General features: G+C 45.1%; 1 protein-coding gene across 8 annotated transcripts in view; it reads left to right on the top strand.

Annotated features, from left to right (window-relative positions):
* LOC139277576 (rho GTPase-activating protein 18-like) overlaps positions 1–19,148 on the top strand; it is a 174,896-nt gene that overhangs the window by 131,823 nt on the left and 23,925 nt on the right. For 7 of the 8 annotated variants that reach the window (XM_070896223.1, XM_070896219.1, XM_070896222.1 and 4 more), the window contains 6 exons: positions 4,867–5,060; positions 10,424–10,629; positions 13,161–13,242; positions 16,258–16,421; positions 17,073–17,238; positions 17,787–17,878. In XM_070896223.1, coding sequence (XP_070752324.1) covers positions 4,889–5,060; positions 10,424–10,629; positions 13,161–13,242; positions 16,258–16,421; positions 17,073–17,238; positions 17,787–17,878 — 882 coding nt within the window. In that variant the 5' untranslated portion in view covers positions 4,867–4,888. Of the gene's footprint in view, positions 1–4,656; positions 4,714–4,866; positions 5,061–10,423; positions 10,630–13,160; positions 13,243–16,257; positions 16,422–17,072; positions 17,239–17,786; positions 17,879–19,148 lie in introns of those variants that run through there. The other variant, XM_070896226.1, reaches the window with a different exon arrangement.

The following is a 19,148-nucleotide window of genomic DNA, read 5'->3' as shown; positions in this document are numbered from 1 at the left end:
TTTGATTTGTCCAATCAATATGGAGATTAAAATCACCCATGATTATTGCTGTTCCCTTTTTACATGCTCCCATTATTTCCTGGGGGCTCCGACCAACAGAGTTGCTACTGTTAGGGGGCCTATAGACTATGCCCACCAGTGACGTTTTCCCTTTATTGTTCCTTATCTCCACCCAAACTGTTTCAACGGGCCCAAGTTTCGGGCCGCGCCTAAACCGGCGCAGCCCTGACCTGAACACGTTTTTCGCGCCAGAAAGTGCGCCTAAAAAAAAGGTACCTATTCTCCGGCTCCCTGCAGGTCCTCTGGAGCTGGGCGCGGCGCAGCACGAGCTGTGGGGGGCGGAGCCAGATCCCTGCGCTGAAAACAGTGCCGGGACCTCTGCACATGCGCGCTCCAGTGGGTGCACATGTGCAGTAGCTCCAGGCGCCCAAAACTGTGGGAGGGGCCCGAAGCACGCAGCCCCTAGCCCTGACCGAATGGCCTCACTGGGGTTGCGTCGATGAGGCTCCTCCCACCCGACAGGACCCGACCCAACCCCCGCTCTCTTTCCCCCCCCCCCCCCCCCCCCCCCGGACCGCCGCGACTCGACCTCTGCTTCCCTCCGCACCCCCCCCCCTTCGGCGACCCGACCCCCGCACCCCACCCTGGCGACCCGACCCCCGCTCCCACCCCTCGCCCCCGGACCTCCGCGACTCCCCCCCGAGACCCGCGCCACCTACCTGTAAATCCAGCCCGAAGTCTTGGGCCTTACCCCCCCTCCCCCACTCCTCCTCTCTACTTCCCTCCCTCCCTCCTTCTCTCCCTCCGTCCTCTCTCCTCCCTACCCTCCCTCCTCTCTCCTTCTCTCCCTCCTCTCTCCTTCCCTCCCTCCATCCTCGCTCCCTTCTCCCCCTCTCCTCCTCCCCCCTTCTCCTCCCCCCCCTTCTCCTCACCCCTCCTCTCCTCCTCCTACCCCCCACCTCCTCCTCCTCCTCCTCCCCACCACCTCCTCCTCCCCCCCGCCACCCCCACCTCCCTCTACCTCCCTCCTCCTTCCTTCCCTTCTCCCCCTCCCCTTCTCCCCCTCCCCTTCCCACCCCCCTTCTCCCCCTCCCCTCGCTGTCAGAAACACAGACACTGACAGACAGAGAGTGAGAGACACACATGCAGACAGACAGAGCGATAGAGACACTGACAGAGACACACTGGGGGGGGGGGGTTGTCCCAGCACGCTGTTGGAGGACTCCCGGTGCTGCAGTCGGTAAGTAGAAAATGTTTTATTTATTGTTTTAAAAAAAAATGTTTAATTAATTTTTTTTGATTGATTTATTGGTTGATTTATTGATGTATTTATCATTTATTATTGATGATGGCTCTTTATTTGTAAAACTGAAGTGTTTAATGTTTGTAAACTTCCCTTTAACCCCCCCCCCCCACATTCTCTAAGCCTAATTTGTAACCTACGCCTGATTTTCTAAAGTGTAGACAAGGTTTTTTCGAACGTACAAAAATCTTCACTTACTCCATTCTAAGTTAGTTTGGAGTAAGTTTTCACTGCCTAAACTTTCAAAACAGGCGTAAGTGGCCAGACACGCCCCCTTTTGAAAAAAAAATTCTGTTCCAAATTGAAACTGTTCTAACTGACCAGAACTGGAGCAAACTAAATACCGAGAATTCAAATTTCTAAGATACTCCATTTTAAACCAGTTGCTCCAAAAAAACAGGAGCAACTCAGGCCGAAACTTGGCCCCAACATCTTTATCATTTGAACCAATATTGATTCTTACTATTGCAGTGATTCCATCCTTTATCAATAGAGCTACCCCACCTCCTTTTCCTTTCTGTCTGTCCTTCCGGATTGTCAAATACCCCTGAATATTTAATTCCCAGTCCTGGTCACCTTGCAACCACGTCTCTGTAATGGCTATCAGATCATACCCATTTGTCTCAATTTGTGCCGTGAATTCATTTATTTTGCTACAAATGCAACGTGCATTTAGCCTTTAAGTTTGTTTTATTTAACCTTTTTTTCCTGCTTGTTTCCTCCTTCAAATTCACTTTCTTTATTTTTGCTATCTAATTCCAGCTTTACTCCCCTCCCTACTGAATCTATTTTCAGGTTCCCATCCCCCTGCCAAGCTAGTTTAAACCCTCCCCAACATCACGAGCAACCCCCCCCTTGAGGATATTGGTCCCAGCTCTGTTGCGGTGCAACCCGTCCGGCTTGTACAGGTCCCACCTCCCCCAGAAGTGGTCCCAATGCCTCAGGAAACTAAAGCCCTCCTGCCTGTACCATCTCTCCAGCCACATACTCATCTGCTCTATCCTCTTATTTCTGTACTCACTAGCTCATGGCACTGAGATTAATCTGGAGATTACAACCTTTGAGATCCTGCTTTTTAATCTCTCTCCTAGTTCCCGAAACTCTGCCTGCAAGACCTCATTCCTCTTCCTACCTATGTCATTGGTATCGATGTGGACCTTGACCTCTGGCTATTCACCCTCTCCCCCCAGAATACCCTGCAGCCGCTCAGTGACATCCTTGACCCTGGCACCAGGGAGGCAACATATCATCCTGGAGTCACGTCTGCGGCTGCAGAAACGCCTGTCTGCTCCCCTGACTAGAGAATCCCTACCACTATAGCTCTTCCATTCTTTTTCCTCCCCCCCCCCCCCCCGTGCAGCTGAGCCACCCGTGGCGTGAACTTGGCTCTGGCTGCACTCTCCAGAGCCACCATCGCCCCCACCGGTACTCAGAACAGAGTCCCGGTTGGAGAGCGAGATGGACCCAGGGGACTGCTGCACTACCTGCCTAGTCCTCCTCTTCTGTCCAGGGGTCACCCAAACCCTATCGGCCTGCACACTCTTAAGCTGTGGTGTGACCGCCTCTAGAAATGTGCTATCCACATAGCTCTCCATCTCGCAGATGCACCGCAGTGACCCCAGCTGCCGCTCAAGCTCCAAATCACGGAGCTCGAGTTGGTGCAGTTGGAGACACCTCCTGCACACATGGTCGACCCGGCTGCGCGAAGCATCCAGGATTTCCCACATGCCACAGGATGCGCAATCCACAGGACTGAGCTGCCCTGCCGTCCCTCTGGTTACACTCGCAACTATCGAATAGAACTAAACTCTAAACCTTAGCACAACACACCAACCGCTACTCAGCAAACAGCCGATTTAATTAACCGGCTCTCCTTAGATAATAAAGATCATATATATTTACTGGTTGTTCCTACTTACAACAATGCCAAAGGTTTCCTACTGAAAAGAAAAAGAAAAAGAAAAATACTCACCAATCCACCAGCCAGTCATTTACCTGCTTGGCTGTGATGTCAAACTTCGATTTTGATTTTGTAACTTTTGTGTCTGGACTTGTTGCGAGCTAGGACACGGGCAGCCGAGTTTTGGATCACTTCTAGTTTACGTAGGGTAGAATGTGGGGGGGCAGCCAGGAGTGCGTCGGAATAGTCAAGTCTAGAGGTAACAAAGGCAAGGATGAGGGCTTCAGCAGTGGATGAGCTGAGGCAAGGCAGAGACAGGCGATGTTACGGAGGTGGAAATAGGCAGTCTTCGTTATTCTGCGGATATGTGGCCGAAAGCTCATTTCAGGGTTAAGTGTGACACCAAGGTTGCTGTCGAACAATATTCGATTAGAATAAAGAATGAGAAGGGAACTGTTATTCTGTGGTGGTAGGAGAGACTAACAATAACAGAATGTTGGCATGTTGGGATACATTAGCTGATGAAGAATTTGAGGATTAAATGATCTGTAATTTCCTTATCTGATCCAATAGAACAAATGTAAATGGAAGGGGTAACTGTACAGAATCATGCACAAAGTAAACTAAGTTGAATCACATAAATTAGCCAAAATTCAGTTCACCTTAACATCTTGGTCAGTGCATGTTAACATTATGTTTCATTAGACACATTTATTTCCAAAACAATCCATTGCTTTTAGATATGGTTGGCCACTCTTTGGGCTCAATTTTCCCCAAAGCTTTTTTTTTGGCGTACTTGAAGAGTTACGCTCATTTTTGGGGGGCCTAAGTACGCCAAACAAAAGTTCTAAGTTTCCCCATTGGATTTCTTCATTTTGGCGTGGCCTAACCTGTCCTTTAGTTTTGGGGGTGGAGCCTTGATCTGCGCCAAAAAGATTGGGCTGCCATGGTAACTAGGGACATAATGCGGGTTGAGGCTGCAAAATGAAACATACAGCCAGCTCGCAACACATTGCAACAATTTAAAAACACATTAAAATATATTGCAGCAACTTACCTGCTGGTCCGCTCCCCCACCCACCATCCCAAAAAATGGTGTCCCGGTCCCGGTCTCTCTCTCTCTCTCACTCTCTCTCTCTCTCTCTCTCACTCTCTCTCTCTCTGGGCATCTGCGGCACTTATCTGCACCGATTTCCTTACCTGCACCAATTTCTTTAACTCTCCAGAAGGTTTTTCTGCAGAGACCACATACGCTGGCTGAAGCAGAACTGGAATAACTCTCAGCTGGTCAAACTTGCCTAAATGGCCAGAATTAGCGCGGGTGGCATGTTCCGCCCCCTTTGACTGAAAAAAAAGTAACCTAAAAAATTTGTAACTAACTGAGTTACACTGGAACAAATTGATCGGGGAAACTGTGGCTTTTTAACTAAGGCCAAAAAAAGCAGCCTGCTCCAAAAAAGCTACTCAAATCACTGGGGAAAATTGAGCCCAAATTTAAATGGCGATAATGGTAATTAGAATTCTATTTCATACAAATAGAATCAGAAGCATGGATAAGTGATTTACTATTTGTGCCTCAGTATGAAAAGAAGGGTCCACATTATGTCAATGTAAGTACTTTACTGTTGTCTAAGGCAAGTTTTTATTTTTATGTGCACACCAGGAGTGAGTCAATTCCTTCAATCATGAGCCGGATGCAGTCACCGCTTTTCCAGGAGCAGCTGTCTTCTGATTGCTCCAGCTCTCAGGATTCACTGGACAACATGTCAATGGACGACTTCTGGACTGAAGTCGAGAACATCAAGGAGAGCCGAGGGACTGAGACAGATGAAAACATGGATGTGAAAGCACCAGATGGTGAGCCATAGGAAAGTTAGGCAACAAAAGATACATACTGTAGAGTGAAGCAGATAAGACATACTGTTTTACAAATGAAATATATGGCTAAGTTCAAACTGTTGCAGTGCAATTCTATGTGTAATGGGAATGTTACTTGCAACATGGCATGGACAAACTGGCATTGACTTGTCCAATAGCCAAGTGTCACAAATCCATCCAATAACACCCCTTTTTACACTTGATGTCTGTGACATACTTGCAGAAAGTGTGATTCAACAACAACAACTACAACTTGTATTTATATAGCGCCTTTAACGTAATACAACATCCCAAGGTGCTTCACAGGAGTTATAAGATAAAAAAAATATTTGACAGCGAGCCAGATAAGAAGAAATAATGACAGATAAACAAAAGCTTGGTCAAAGAGGTAGGTTTTAAGGAGCATCTTGAAGGAGGAAAAAAAAGTAGAGAGGCAGAGAGGTTTAGGGAGGGAGGTCCAGAACTTAGGGCTCAGGCAGCTGAAGGCACGGCCACTGATGGTTGAGCAGTTATAAGCAGGGATGCTTAAGAGGGCAGAATTTCAGGAGCGCAGATATCTTGGGGTGTTGTGAGGTTGAAGGAGATTACAGAGATAGAGAGGGGCGAGGCCATGAGGGATTTGTAAACCAGGATGATCATTTTGAAATTGAGGCCCTGTTTAACCAGGAGCCAGTGTAGGTCAGCGAGCACAGGGGTGATGGGTGAGCGGGTCTTGCTGCGAGTTAGGGCTGCCGAATTTTGGATGACCTCAAATTTACGTAGGGTAGAATGTGGGAGGCCAGCCAGGAGTGCGTTGGAGTAGTCAAGTCTAGAGGTAACAAAGGCATGAATGAGGGTTTCAGCAGCCAATGAGCTGAGGCAGGGGCAGAGATGGGCAAAATTGTGGAGGTGGAAATAGGCGGTTTAGTTATGCTGCGAATATGTGGCCGGAAGCCATTTCAGGGTCAAATATGACACCTAGGTTGCGAACAGTCTGGTTCAGCCTCAGACAAATGCAAGGGAGAGGGATGGAGTCAGTGTCTAGGGAACGCAGTTTGTGGCGGGGACCAAAGACAATGGCTTCGGTCTTCCCAATATTTAATTGGAGAAAATTTCTTCTCATCCAGAACTGGATGTCGGACAAGCAGTCTGACAATTTAGAGACCGTGGAGGGGTTGAGAGAAGTGGTATTGAGGTAGAGCGGAGTGTCATCAGCGTACATGTGGAAACTGACACCGTGTTTTCGGATGATGTCGCCAAGGGGCAACATATAGATGAGAAATAGGAGGGGCCAAGGATAGATTCTTGGGAGACACCAGAGATAACAATGTGGGAGTGGGAAGAAAAGCCATTGCAGGTGATTCTCTGGCTATGATTAGATAGATAAGAATGGAACCAGGCAAGTGCAGTCCCACCCAGCTGGACGATAGTGGAGAGGCATTGGAGGAGGGTGGAGTGGTCAACCATGTCAAAGGCTGCAGAGAGGTCGAGAAGGATAGTTTACCTTTGTCACACTCACAAAGGATATAATTTGTGACTTGATGAGAGCCGTTTCGGTACTGTGGCAGGCACGGAAACCAGATTGGAGGGATTCAAACATGGAGTTCTGGGAAAGATGGGCAAGGATTTTGGAGGCGACAACATGTTCAAGGACTTTGGAGAGGAAAGGGAGGTTGGAGATGGGGCGGTAGCTTGCAATCACAGTGGGGTCAAGGGATTTTTTTTGAGGAGAGGGGTAATGACGGCAGATTTGAAGGAGAGGGAGACCGTACCTGAGGAGAGAGGACCGTTAACAATGTTAGCTAATTTATGAGTCAGAGAAGGAAGTTAGGCGGTCAGCAGTTTAGTGGGAATAAGGTCAAGTGAGTCTTATGGACAATATGAGCGTGGAGTGGTCAAGAGGGGAGATCAGAGAGAAACTGGAGAAAGATGCGAGTTTAGGGCAAGGGCAAACCTCAGAGGAAGTTTGGCCCGGTGGGCTAGGGGAAGGAAGGGAACTGACAGAGGCAGCTGATCGGATGTTGTTAGAGATGAATGTTGTAGAGACAGGAGAGAGGGGTTTAAGAAGACAGTTAGCAGTAGAAAATAGTGGCCGGGGTTCTCTTTGCATTCCAGAATGATCCCGGAATAGTGAGCAGTTTTGGCAGACAAGAGTAGCACCTGATTATGCTTTATGTGGTCCAGCCAGACCTGGCATTGAATGGCTAAACCAGTTGTCCGCCACATCCGTTCAAGTCTGCGCCACTTGAGGGAGTGATGATGAGGGTCGTACCGGGGGGAACAGCGAGGGTGAGAGAGAGTAATTGTTTTAATAGGAACTAGGGCATCAAAGGTGGTGGTGAGGGTGTGATTGAGCAGATCGCTGGCTACAGAAATGTCATAGTGAATGGAGGGTCAAAGGCTGGACAGTTTGGAGTTGATAAGTGCAGTTGTAAGAGAGTTGGGAGAGGGGCGGATGCAGAAGGAAGTAGGGTTGGGTGAGGGAAGGGGGATGTGGGTGGATAGCGATACAAGGAATTGGTCAGAGATGGCCTTATTTGCAATTGATACGGTTGGAATAGCGAGGCCACGAAAGATGGCAAGATCAAGGGGGTGGATGTGAACATGGGTTGGGAGGTCATATGGAGGTAGAGATTAACGGAGGAAAGTAGGGTAGTGAACTCAGAGGAGAGAGAGCATGATGAATTGAGATGGAGTTGAAATCGCAGAGGATGAGAAGTCGCTCGGTGGAGAGGCTGAGGGAGGAAAGCAGTGAAGATATCTCGGTGATAAATTTTTTATTGTACTTGCGTGGGCGGTAGAGAAGGAGAATTTTAAATGAGAGGTGAGAGGGTGGAATAAGGTGAGATGTTCAAAGGAGGAGAAAGTGCCGGTGGAGTAGGGGGACAGACCAAGTTGTGATTTGGTGATGAGAGCCAAACCGCCACCACGGCGGTCTGGGTGACGGAAGGTATAGCCAGGCGGGGAGGCTTCATTTAAAGATAAGGGGGTGGAAATTCTGTTTTCTGCCACCGCTTTAGGCACCCCGGAGGGGCAGCAATGGCAGTGGAAAGCAGTTGTGCACGGCCGGCCAGCTTCCAGGGCCCCGCAAGGACATTGGGTGACAGTATTGACGGGGTGTGGACCAGTACCGCCCATGAGAGGCGAGCCGGTGTGCAACGCCCCTGGTTGTGAGAGTGCTTGATTTTTGGATCACGTCTGATCCGTAGCGCAGCGTACAGGCTAATGTGCTGTCACCACTGAAAATATATCACTAATGGAAATTTGTAATGTTTTACAGGTGCAAAAATAATCTATTTATCTGCCTTGATAATATCGGCCTGGGTTTCTGAAATTTTAGGTTGTGCTGCACAAACTATCTCAAAGCAAATGTGATAATGTCCTAAACCGTGATATTTACACTGCTGTTGTAGTGTCAGTGTGAAGTGGTTTCACTTTGCTCCGGGCTACGATTATAATGTAAATGCAAGTTAACATCAGAGTCAGGGGCCAACCTGACACTGAGATGAAGCAGAGCAAGAAGTGAGTCTTACCTTGTTTTGCTCTGGTCAGGCCTTAACTTCAAGTTTATACACACAAGCTTATGATTGGTGCAAATCACTTTGTACCAAAGCTAAACTCATGGTTTAAATGTATCCTTAGGATCTGTGACATAATATATTCAAGTCAAATCTTATGTTAAAATATTCATCTTATGTCATCAAGATCCACGGCACGGCCCTGGATAACATGGACCATTTCCCATACCTCAGGAGCCTCTTATCAACAAGAGCAGACATTAATGACGAGATTCAACACCGCCTTCAGTGTGTAAGTGCAGCCTTTGGCCGCTTGAGGAAAAGAGTGTTCGAAGACGAGGCCCTCAAATCTGCCACCAAGCTCATGGTCTACAGGGCTGTAGTAATACCCACCCTCCTAATGGCTCACAGACATGGACCATGTACAGTAAACACCTCAAGTCGCTGGAGAAATACCACCAGCGATATCTCCGCAAGATCCTACAAATCCCCTGGGAGGACAGATGCACCAACATTAGTGTCCTCGACCAGGCCAACATCCCCAGCATTGAAACACTGACCACACTTGATCAGCTCCGCTTGGCAGGCCACATTGTTCGCATGCCAGACATGAGACTCCCAAAGCAAGTGCTCTACTTGGAACTCCTTCACGGCAAACGAGCCAAAGGCGGGCAGAGGAAATGTTGCAAGGACATCCTCAAAGCCTCCCTGATAAAGTGCAACTTCACCACTGACACCTGGGAGTCCCTGGCCAAAGACCGCCCTAAGTGGAGGAAGTGCATCCGGGAGGGCACTGAGCACCTCAAGTCTCATCGCCGAGAGCATTCAGAAATCAAGCATAGGCAGCGGAAAGAGCGTGCGGCAAACCTGTCCCACCTTCCCTTTCCCTCAACAACTATCTGTCCCACCCGTGACAGAGACCGTAATTCCCATATTGGACTGTTCAGCCACCTAAGTACTCATTTTAAGAGTGGAAGCAAGTCTTCCTTGATTCTGAGGGACTGCCTATGATGATGATGATGTATATAAACAAATTGTAATCAAAATTGCTTGTGATACAGATCTGAATTTAGTGACGTGCAGCAGTGATATTGATTGCTGGGAATAGCAATGATAAATCCTTTATGCTGCAGGCCTTACATAGCCTTATATGAGACAATGATTTCTGAAAATGGAACTAATTTTATCAAGTTTAAGATTGGCCTGTCCATGTTAGATTGTGGATCATATTTTCCACCCTCTAGTTGCTTTGTTGCTATAAGGGTGATCTAGAATGATAAAGGGATTCAATGGGATAGATAGATAAACAATTCCCTTTGATGAGGGAATCTAGAACAAGTGGACATTATCTTAACTTTAGAGCTTGGCTATATAGATGTGAAACCAGGACACATTTTTTCACAGAAAGAGTAGTGGAAATCTGGAACTCGCTTCCCCAGATGGCTTGAGGGTGGTGACATTTTCAAGATTGAGATTGATAGAATTTGTTTGGTACATGTGTCAAGGGATGTGGAACAATTGCAGGTAAACGGGAGTTGAGGAACAGATCAGCAATGATCTAATAGAATTGTGGAACAGGCTGGAGGGCTTACTCCTATTCCTATGTTCCAATTTTAACAATACAGAAGCTACATTTTGAATAATGTGACCAGTTTCAAAGTGATTATTCTAGGGTTTCGTTGAAGGCTAATCAAGTGGTTGACTTTGATGATAATCAACACAATGGCCATAAAATTGTGTAGGAAATGGTAGATTCCCATGACTTAATACTGGAAGTAACCAATGTAGTCAAGAAAAGTGCGCTCAAATGTTAAAGCTAAATGTTACTTTGTTTTTTGTTTGTAGATGGAGAAGTGGAGGCTGACTGGCTTCAGGATGCTGGGCTCTCCACTCTTATCAATGAAGGCAGTCGAGATGATGATGATATGGTCTTGCTCTCTACTCTAACCCGCACTCAGTCTGCAGCTGTTCAGCGCAGAGTGGACAACTATACTCTATCTATGCGAGTGAAGAGTAAGCAACCTGTACGAGATGTCAGGGATGTTTTTTCAGTAAGTGTAAACAGTTTGTTATTACTAAAGAATATGAATCTTAATTGGTCTGCAAACCTGTTTTAAAAGCTTTCAACGCCTGATTGTAACCCCCTGTGCCCCATGAGGGCAGGGCGTATGGGGGGGTTAAAATATCGGCAATGACGCACGCACACTTTAAAAGGCTTGTTTTGGGCAGCATCGGAGGCCTTCTCCCCAGGCAGCCGAGAACCTCACTAAAATGCATAAGTTGGGAGCCATTGACGTTGTTTGGACCCTACACAAGTTTAATGCATGTTTGCATGTTTGATGTCTGGCGCTGGCCTCTCCTCGGAAACCTGGTGTCTTGCAGGTACTGTCCGAGACAGTCAGTAAATTACATTTTAATTGTCTCCTCTGGGACCCACAAGGAAACTTTGAGACTTCCCTGCCCTGGGCTTTTCCTCACTCTCCTGACGGCACTCACCTGCAGACCCCACCCTCCCAATTACCTGACTGTAGGCGAGTCAGAGTGAGCCTGCCGTCCTCACAATGAACTATCATCCCAAGTTAAAATCGGGGCTTTTAGAGTTGAGAGTTTGCCGGGGCGTTTAGAGTTAATTGTGGTCTCTCTCACATAACCCAGTAACAACAGGTTTCCACCATTTTTTCTTGATGGTGGGTGGCGGGGCGGGGGTGGGGAGTGGTTCTGCTGGAGTTACAAAAGAAGATCAGGAGAACCCCAGCAGATTTTCAGAACCAGAAGCCACAGCAACACTGTTACATGTACAATTCTTCATTGTTGCAGAATATGCATTCCAGTATAAATAGGACAAATTTGACACAATTGCTGCACTGTTTCTACAGTACAAGCACCACCTGTGGATCAGTCAATAATGGTCCGTAATGGTTTGATTCCCAGTTTACACTCTGTTAGCTGATCTGAACTGGAACTATAATTGGAAAATTACAATTACAATCGCTGCTTCCAGGCTGGAGTGTAAAAGGTTACCTCATGCTCCTGCTCCGTATCGTTGATCTCTGTTAAAAAGTGAGTTGACTGTGGGTGAGGATAGGACAAACTTGGCTCTGATGCTCTTCAAGGTCACATATGGGTAACACTAATGGTTAGATTTTGCAAAGTTCAGCTCCTGTCACAGACCATCACAAGACAGGAGTTTGGGTCGAAGATGAGGCAGGTACTATGCTGCTATTTAGTGAGGTTCTGCAGCAAAAATGAAACCTCGCAAAATTTGCCCTTTACTATCTAGGTTATCAGATGAAGAATGGTTATTTGGGGAGCTGCTTGTGGACTGCTAGCTCTGTAACAGTATCCCAAGTATTGCCTTCAGCAAAGGAGGAAGACAATTGACTGAAATAGATTTATAGGAATCTGTAGGAAGCAACAATTACATATACCTATGTCTATGTTTGAAGGGAAGTAGAAAAAAAAGCTATTGTCTCTGTAGATATACCTGACTATTGGTACCTGCCAGGGGTTGAAGCATAATTTGACATTAGTTTATCTTCCTGCAGATGTTCTAGCCTCCCCTCCTCCTTTTACTGTTCATTGACTCCATACTGGACTATTGTTTTATATCCACTTGTGGTCCTCGAAGACCTTATCCAAGTGTGCATGCTTCACATGTGAGCCAAGAGAATCAGTGCCAACAGGTTATTGGTCAGACACAACTATTTTAAGTAGAACATTTAAATCAAGTGCCCCCTTTTGGCAAGGGCACTAGAACCCACAAACTTTGAAATAAAACTTTAACGGGAACTTAAATTAAATTTAAATTTGGTTGCCAGGGGTGATGATGCACTCCAGTCCCTCCGGTGCCCACCTCTCACGGAAGGGCAGGCACATCAATTGAGCCTGCTTCTCACCTGATATCCACACACACACTCAATCTGTGGTCCCTGGATGATAATCAGATACAGAAATCCCTAAACAAGAGACGCTTAGACAAATTTTAGCATTCCAGCAGCACCCTGGCTGTGATAGTGAACTTTGCACAGACTGGGTATGAAACCTGGAGGTCATACCATTCTGTATAGCTCAGCTGCTGATTGCCTTAACGAACTGAGCCATTGGCTTTAAATTATTTTAAAAGGGAATTTGCTGCTATAGTTGACAATGTTTATAGTGATTGGTGACCCATAAACTTCATTTCTGGCAGCAGAATCATTTGTGGTTATCCTGAATAGGAAGTTGGATCCGATACCTGTTTCCCTATTGTGTCAACTGGTGTGTTAAATAGCCATGTCATTGTGGTTGATAGTTATTGTACGCTAATACTGCAAAACTAGTTTGTGTAAGAAAGATGGCAAGGGGCTGTATTTACTGTAAGAAAACTTTTGAACAGAATAAATTCCAAGAAAATCAGCAGATGAAGTTCCTGCCTTATAAATGTTGTTCAATGATAGGTAGACTCATATGCACTTTTACAGCTGTTTAAATATTTGGTGCATACTTTAATGGCAGTACAGTTCATGTATAAAACACAATACTCAATGCATTAGCAGTTCTGTCCATTTACATCAAAAACTCCAATATCTTTCTGGAATTACAGGCACAGAACAGGCACACAAAGCAGCAAGATACCCAATGTTCAGTTATTGACGTACTGCAACCAGAAGAAGATAAAAGAGAAGGTACATCTCATCTTCATTTAATCAGAGGTTTGACTTTATGGGAGGGATGTTGTAAGCAAGAAAAATTTTGATTAACTTTAAAATTGCATAGCATTTTTCTTCCACATTGGCCAATGAAAACAAGTTATTGTGAAGGAAAGTACACTTTTATGCGAGGTGCATTGTAGTTTACCCCAGCTTCTACCTTTGGACACATTCGGGCCTCACTGCAGCTGAACAGATGTTGTAATTTCTGCGATCCCAGGCTGTCACCAATGTGAGTATTGCTTGGCCAATAAAAGATGGCTAACAGAAACCTGCTCGAGATCCCTCATCGGTTTCTCTGCTTTTATTCCCATCTCTCCATTCAAGAAGAGTGGGGGGAAAATATACAAATGCTTTCACTCTGCATAGGGTAGTGGAATCAGGAATTAAGCAGAGTGGGGAATTGAAATTATGTTCTTCTAATCCACTTCGCTACAAGCTAGTAATCTATACTTTCCAATCACTAAAACATTTGCTCGCAGTCTCTGTTTGACTTTTACTATCCATACCCTCTAAAGAAGGTGGGGTGGTGGTTATTTTTGTATAAAAGGCGATCGCTAATGCTAACTGGGACTATTGATTAACGGATTTGATCTTGTGTCATTTCAAATGCTTCAGTGGTCATACTATTCAGCTGGAACTGTATGTTGTAAAAAGCACATGGCATTATTTGTGCAGTGTGCTCTCATTCGTGTGTTGACTGCCCATGAAATTTAAGGCTTTTTTGAGTGATTTAGGGCTGAAATTTGAACTGTTACAAATTATCATTCCTTTGGCTTTTTATTTTACACTTTCTTTTTCGTCATTTTGATTAACATCTGGGGAGAAACCTTTGGTGCATCTTTGGCATGACATTATGTTGCTCAGAATAATTCAGTCTATCAAAAGAGGATCTATTTGATTTCTGTTTCTGTCAGCATGATGTTCACAAGATTTTGTGTGGCCTTTGAGTAGTTGAAAAGCTGGCTGCACTAATCTGTTTTCCCATTTGTCTGGTCTGCTGTATACTGATTATTTCTGCATCTAGATATTGGTGTTTGGCTGGATTCAGTCCATTATTATGTATATATTTATTTTTAATTCATGGTGAGTGTTCTGTTCCAAGCTTACCTTGTCTTATGCGTTTCTATTTTTGTTGGTGATTGTATATTTTCTTCTTTCATTTAAATGTAAGAATAGATTTTACGACTTTTCACATTTACACAACAGGAATGCATATTGGAAATTCAAACACGGAAGCCAGAACACTCGACATAATTTTTTGCTGTGAAAATTAATTCCTGAAATACACTCCTATCCTTTGTAGCTCTGCTAACTGTTGGTGCGGCAGAATTATTCGAGATGTTATTACGGATGTAGAGAATGAAATATATTCCAATTCATCTTCCACTTGGTTAACCCTTGGAGTGCTGAAAATCCTCAGGTCTGAAAATGTATACATTATGGGCCGGATTTTCAAGAAGTATGCAGCCGGGTTTTCGCCCCAATTTGACCCTCCGCGGCGAAACTCCGGTTGCAAAGCCTGGGCGGGATTCTTGGGTTCCTCTTTGTGGCGGCGCTTCCAAGTACCGCATGGGAGAGGTGTGCCGACGTGCAACGACGGACTTTCGGCCTTTACGTCTGTGCCAGGAGCGCATCGGTAAGGGGGACGTTGCACAAGCATTCACAGCGCCAGATGTTCGGCTTTCTCCCAACCCGTACACCGCACCCAGAATTCCAACAGCCGCCTGTCGGTGCAGCCCTGCCAGGAGGAAAACCTGCAAAAAAGGTAAGTTACATTTTTTATTTTTTACTTTTTTTTCAGTGATTCGATAGGTAAGGGTCTTGTAATGTTTTTGGAATGTTTTTTGGAATTTAAATTTTTTTCCCCCCTCCTCCCAAGGCCTCTCTCGCAGCGCTCCCGGCCCCGGACTAAATTTGGCCAAACTCGCGTTTTTGCGCTGCGAATGCTTGTGCAACGCCCCCCTTACCGATGCACTCCTGGCACAGAGGTAAAGGCCGAAAGTTCGGGCTAAATACAGTAGCACAGTGAAAATGGTAAGTTTCACGTAACGCTACCGTTTTCGCCGAAGAACCCTGAAAGCCGAAAATTCGGCCCCTTAAGTCTCAGGCTACAATATCTTAAAAGGGTGGAATTTTAGATTGCTGTTTGAGGTGGGAGAGAGCACATTGGCTGCTTTTGCTAAATTTGGAGTCTTGTGCACAGCTGTGGCATCGTATAGTGTTGGAATCCCTGATTTAAAATGAGAGTTGTGGTGAACTTCCTTTTTTCCGTGTAACTGCAAAACCAACTTTGTTAAAAACTTCTAATGGTGAATGGATCGCCAATATTAAAAGTAAACATAAAACTAAATATTTTCTGAAATGAGAATGCATTAAATATATTAGAAATTGAGATTCCGGTTATAAGAGATTTAGGGTATAAAGGTACAGCGTCGAGAATCCGGAGTTCCGGAATCCGTACTGTTCCAGAATCCCAACATTGGGACGATCTGTGGCGAAGTCATCCGGAATCTGGAAAATGTTCCAGTATTTGGACCCCTGCCTCGGACTGCTGCCAACCTCTCACCCGCCAATCTCTTACCCGCCTCGTGCTGCCGCTGACCTCTCCCTCGCCCCAGGCCGCCGCCGACCTCGCCCCCGCCTCGGTCCGACCCCTGCCGCCCGAGGCCCCCCTCCCCTCTCCTACCTTTTCCCAGGTGTTTCCGGACTTGGGACGTCGGAAAGACGTTCTGAAGTCCGGAAATACACAGAATCCGGAGTGGCGTTGGTCCCGAGGCTTCCGGGTTCGCGACACTGTACCTGTATCATCAGTTTAATGCTGGTGTGAACCCCTGTACCTTAAACAAGTAAATTCTGGTTGGAAAATATACTCGATCGCATCCAGCATTTTTGCTACTACACATCTGACTTTGCTTACAGAATTACTTTACAGTAAATAAACTGCTGCTTTCACACACATTTCTGAGTGAATGTTTACTTTTCCTGTAGCCTGTTCTGGTGAAGACGAGACTTCATCACCAACACAATGTGGCCTTTCGGAGAAAGAAATTATATCTTTTGATGTTTCTTATTCTGAACAAGCATCAATTTTGCGAAACAGAATACAATGTAAAAATGAGACTAGAAAAAGGAAGGATGATATGACGTTTCCTGTAAGTAATCTTTGTTATTTATCTTTTTGTCCTGCTGAAATCAGCCAGAACATGGACTTTATGACCTAAAGCTTAGATAAGGGAATAATCAGACAAAATAAATGCTTCCACTTTGCACCAGTCACACTGTATTGTCACTATATTGTGGACACTTTTGACTGGTCAGGTAAGATTAATTATTGTTAGTTTATTTTTCATAATCATACCATGTTTCAAATACATTTTATTAATTTAAAATTGCCATGCTCTGGAGATAATCAACATTTTCTCATTTATAGTTAGGAGCCAAGAAAGAATATTTATTAAAACATTTTCTTCCCAAAACGATTAGATTGTTGCAAAAACCCATCTGGTTCACTAATATCCTTAACTGGTCTGGTCGATATGTAACTCCACACCCACAGCAATGTGGTGGACTCTTAACTGCCTTCTGAAATGGCCTAGCAAGCCATTTAGTTGTAACAAACCGCTACAAAGAACTATCATGGACTGCAGCTGTTCAAGAAGGCAGCTCACCACTACCTACTCCAGGGCAATTAGGGATGGGCAATAAATGCTGGCCTTACTAGCCATGCCCACATCCCATGAACAAATAAAAAAAGCCCTGCCTCTCAGGTTAATCAAAGTACTCTATTTTGCTTAATTTAATAGCGATACGGAATGCGCAAGAATAAACTAGGAACAACCAGAATAGGTGATCTCTCAGCACAGGACATGAAAAAAGTTCACACTTTGGCAGTAATTGAGCTTACAGCTCTTTTTGATGTCTTGGATTTGGAGGTGAAGAGACCCAAAGCAATAAAAGTGAAAATACAAGGTACGTGTTGAATGCACACTCCTTCAACATTACTAAACTGAAGTAAAAGTAAGGGTGTTAAGATGTATGTTTACAACAAAACTGCTTATCATGTGAACAGTCAACTGTGATGTGGAGTTCATCAGGCAGAAATTGGGCTGGTTAGAAAAAAGTTTGGCAAATTATTTTTATCCTTCCTGAACAAGAGCCCTGTTTAATACTTGGGAGGGTGTGATGTTTGTTCTGAAGTTGCTTCTCTTTGCAGTCTGCGGTTGAGTGGGTAAGCAACCTTTTCCAGTGCTGCTGTGAAGCCGGCCACAAAGAGCAGTCCAGGGTGAGTCTTCTTGAGGTTCTTCCTTCCCCCTGACCTTCTGCTCGGTAGAGATTAGAGCTCACTGTATGAAGGATTGCAGGTACAACTAGTGCCTGACACTCAAAAAAAAAAATTACATCCCAACATAACAATGTAGATAAACATTTACAACATGTGGAATGGTAGAATCATCACAAATTCTAATCGTCACGGCACGATTACTCATGGTACCTATGCAACTTTTGTTTCTGTGCAGACAACAAACTTTTTGGCGTCCCACTCACACACCTGATTGAAAATGATCAGAAGATAGTGCCCAACACCAAAGTTCCACTGTTTCTTAAACAGGTGAGTCCTTTTTATTGTAATATACATTTCAGGAAAAAATAGACACGTGTAAGTATAGAATATAAAAGTTCCAAGCATTTAAAAATGCCTCAGACAAGCTTAAGTGCAATACTTGACATATTAAAGATTGCATCCAGACGTACAAGGAACTGCAAGGCCCTAAGATTAGAAGAACATAAAAAATAGGAACAGGAGTAGGCCATATGGCCCCTCGAGCCTGCTCCGCCATTCAATAAAATCATGGCTGATCTGATCATGGTCTCAGCTCCACTTCCCTGCCCACTCCCCATAACCCCTTATCCCCATATCGTTTAAGAAACTGTCTATTTCTGTCTTAAACTTATTCAATGTCCCAGCTTCCACAGCTCTCTGAGGCAGTGAATTCCACAGATTTACAACCCTCTGAGAGAAGAAATTTCTCTTCATCTCTGTTTTAAATCGGCAGCCACTTAATCTAAGATCATGCCCTCTAGTTCTAGATTCCCCCATCAGTGGAACATCCTCTCTGCATCCACCTTGTCAAGCCCCCTCATAATCTTATACGTTTCGATAAGATCACCTCTCATTCTTCTGAATTCCAATGAGTAGAGACCCAACCTACTCAACCTTTCCTCATTAGTCAATCCCCTCATCCTTGGATTCAACCTAGTGAACCTTCTCTGAATTGCCTCCAAAGCAAGTATATCCTTTCGTAAATATGGAAACCAAAACTGCATGCAGTATTCCAGGTGTGGCCTCACCAATACCTTGTATAGCTGTAGCAAGACTTCCCTGCTTTTATACTCCATCCACTTTGCAATAAACGCCAAGATTCCACTGGCCTTCCTGATCACTTGCTGTACCTGCATACTATCCTTTTGTGATTCATGCACAAGTACCCCGAGGTCCCGCTGTACTGCGGCACTTTGCAATCTTTCTCCATTTAAATAATAACTTGCTCTTTGACTTTTTCTGCCAAAGTACATGACCTCACACTTTCCAACATTATACTCCATCTGCCAAATTTTTGCCCACTCACTTAGCCTGTCTTTATCCTTTTGCAGATTTTTTGTGTCCTCCTCACACATTCCTTTTCCTCCCATCTTTGTATCGTCAGCAAACTTGGCTACGTTACACTCAGTCCCATCTTCCAAGTCGTTAATATAGATTGTAAATAGTTAGGGTCCCAGCACTGATCCCTGTGGCTGCTCCTCCCCCCCAACCCCCCCATAGTTACTGGTTGCCAACCAGAGAATGAACCATTTATCCTGACTCTCTGATTTCTGTTAGT

This window comes from Pristiophorus japonicus, chromosome 12 (genome assembly GCF_044704955.1).
Source record: "Pristiophorus japonicus isolate sPriJap1 chromosome 12, sPriJap1.hap1, whole genome shotgun sequence".
NCBI classification, from domain to species: Eukaryota; Metazoa; Chordata; class Chondrichthyes; family Pristiophoridae; genus Pristiophorus; species Pristiophorus japonicus.
This window is presented reverse-complemented; position numbering and strand designations above follow the sequence as displayed.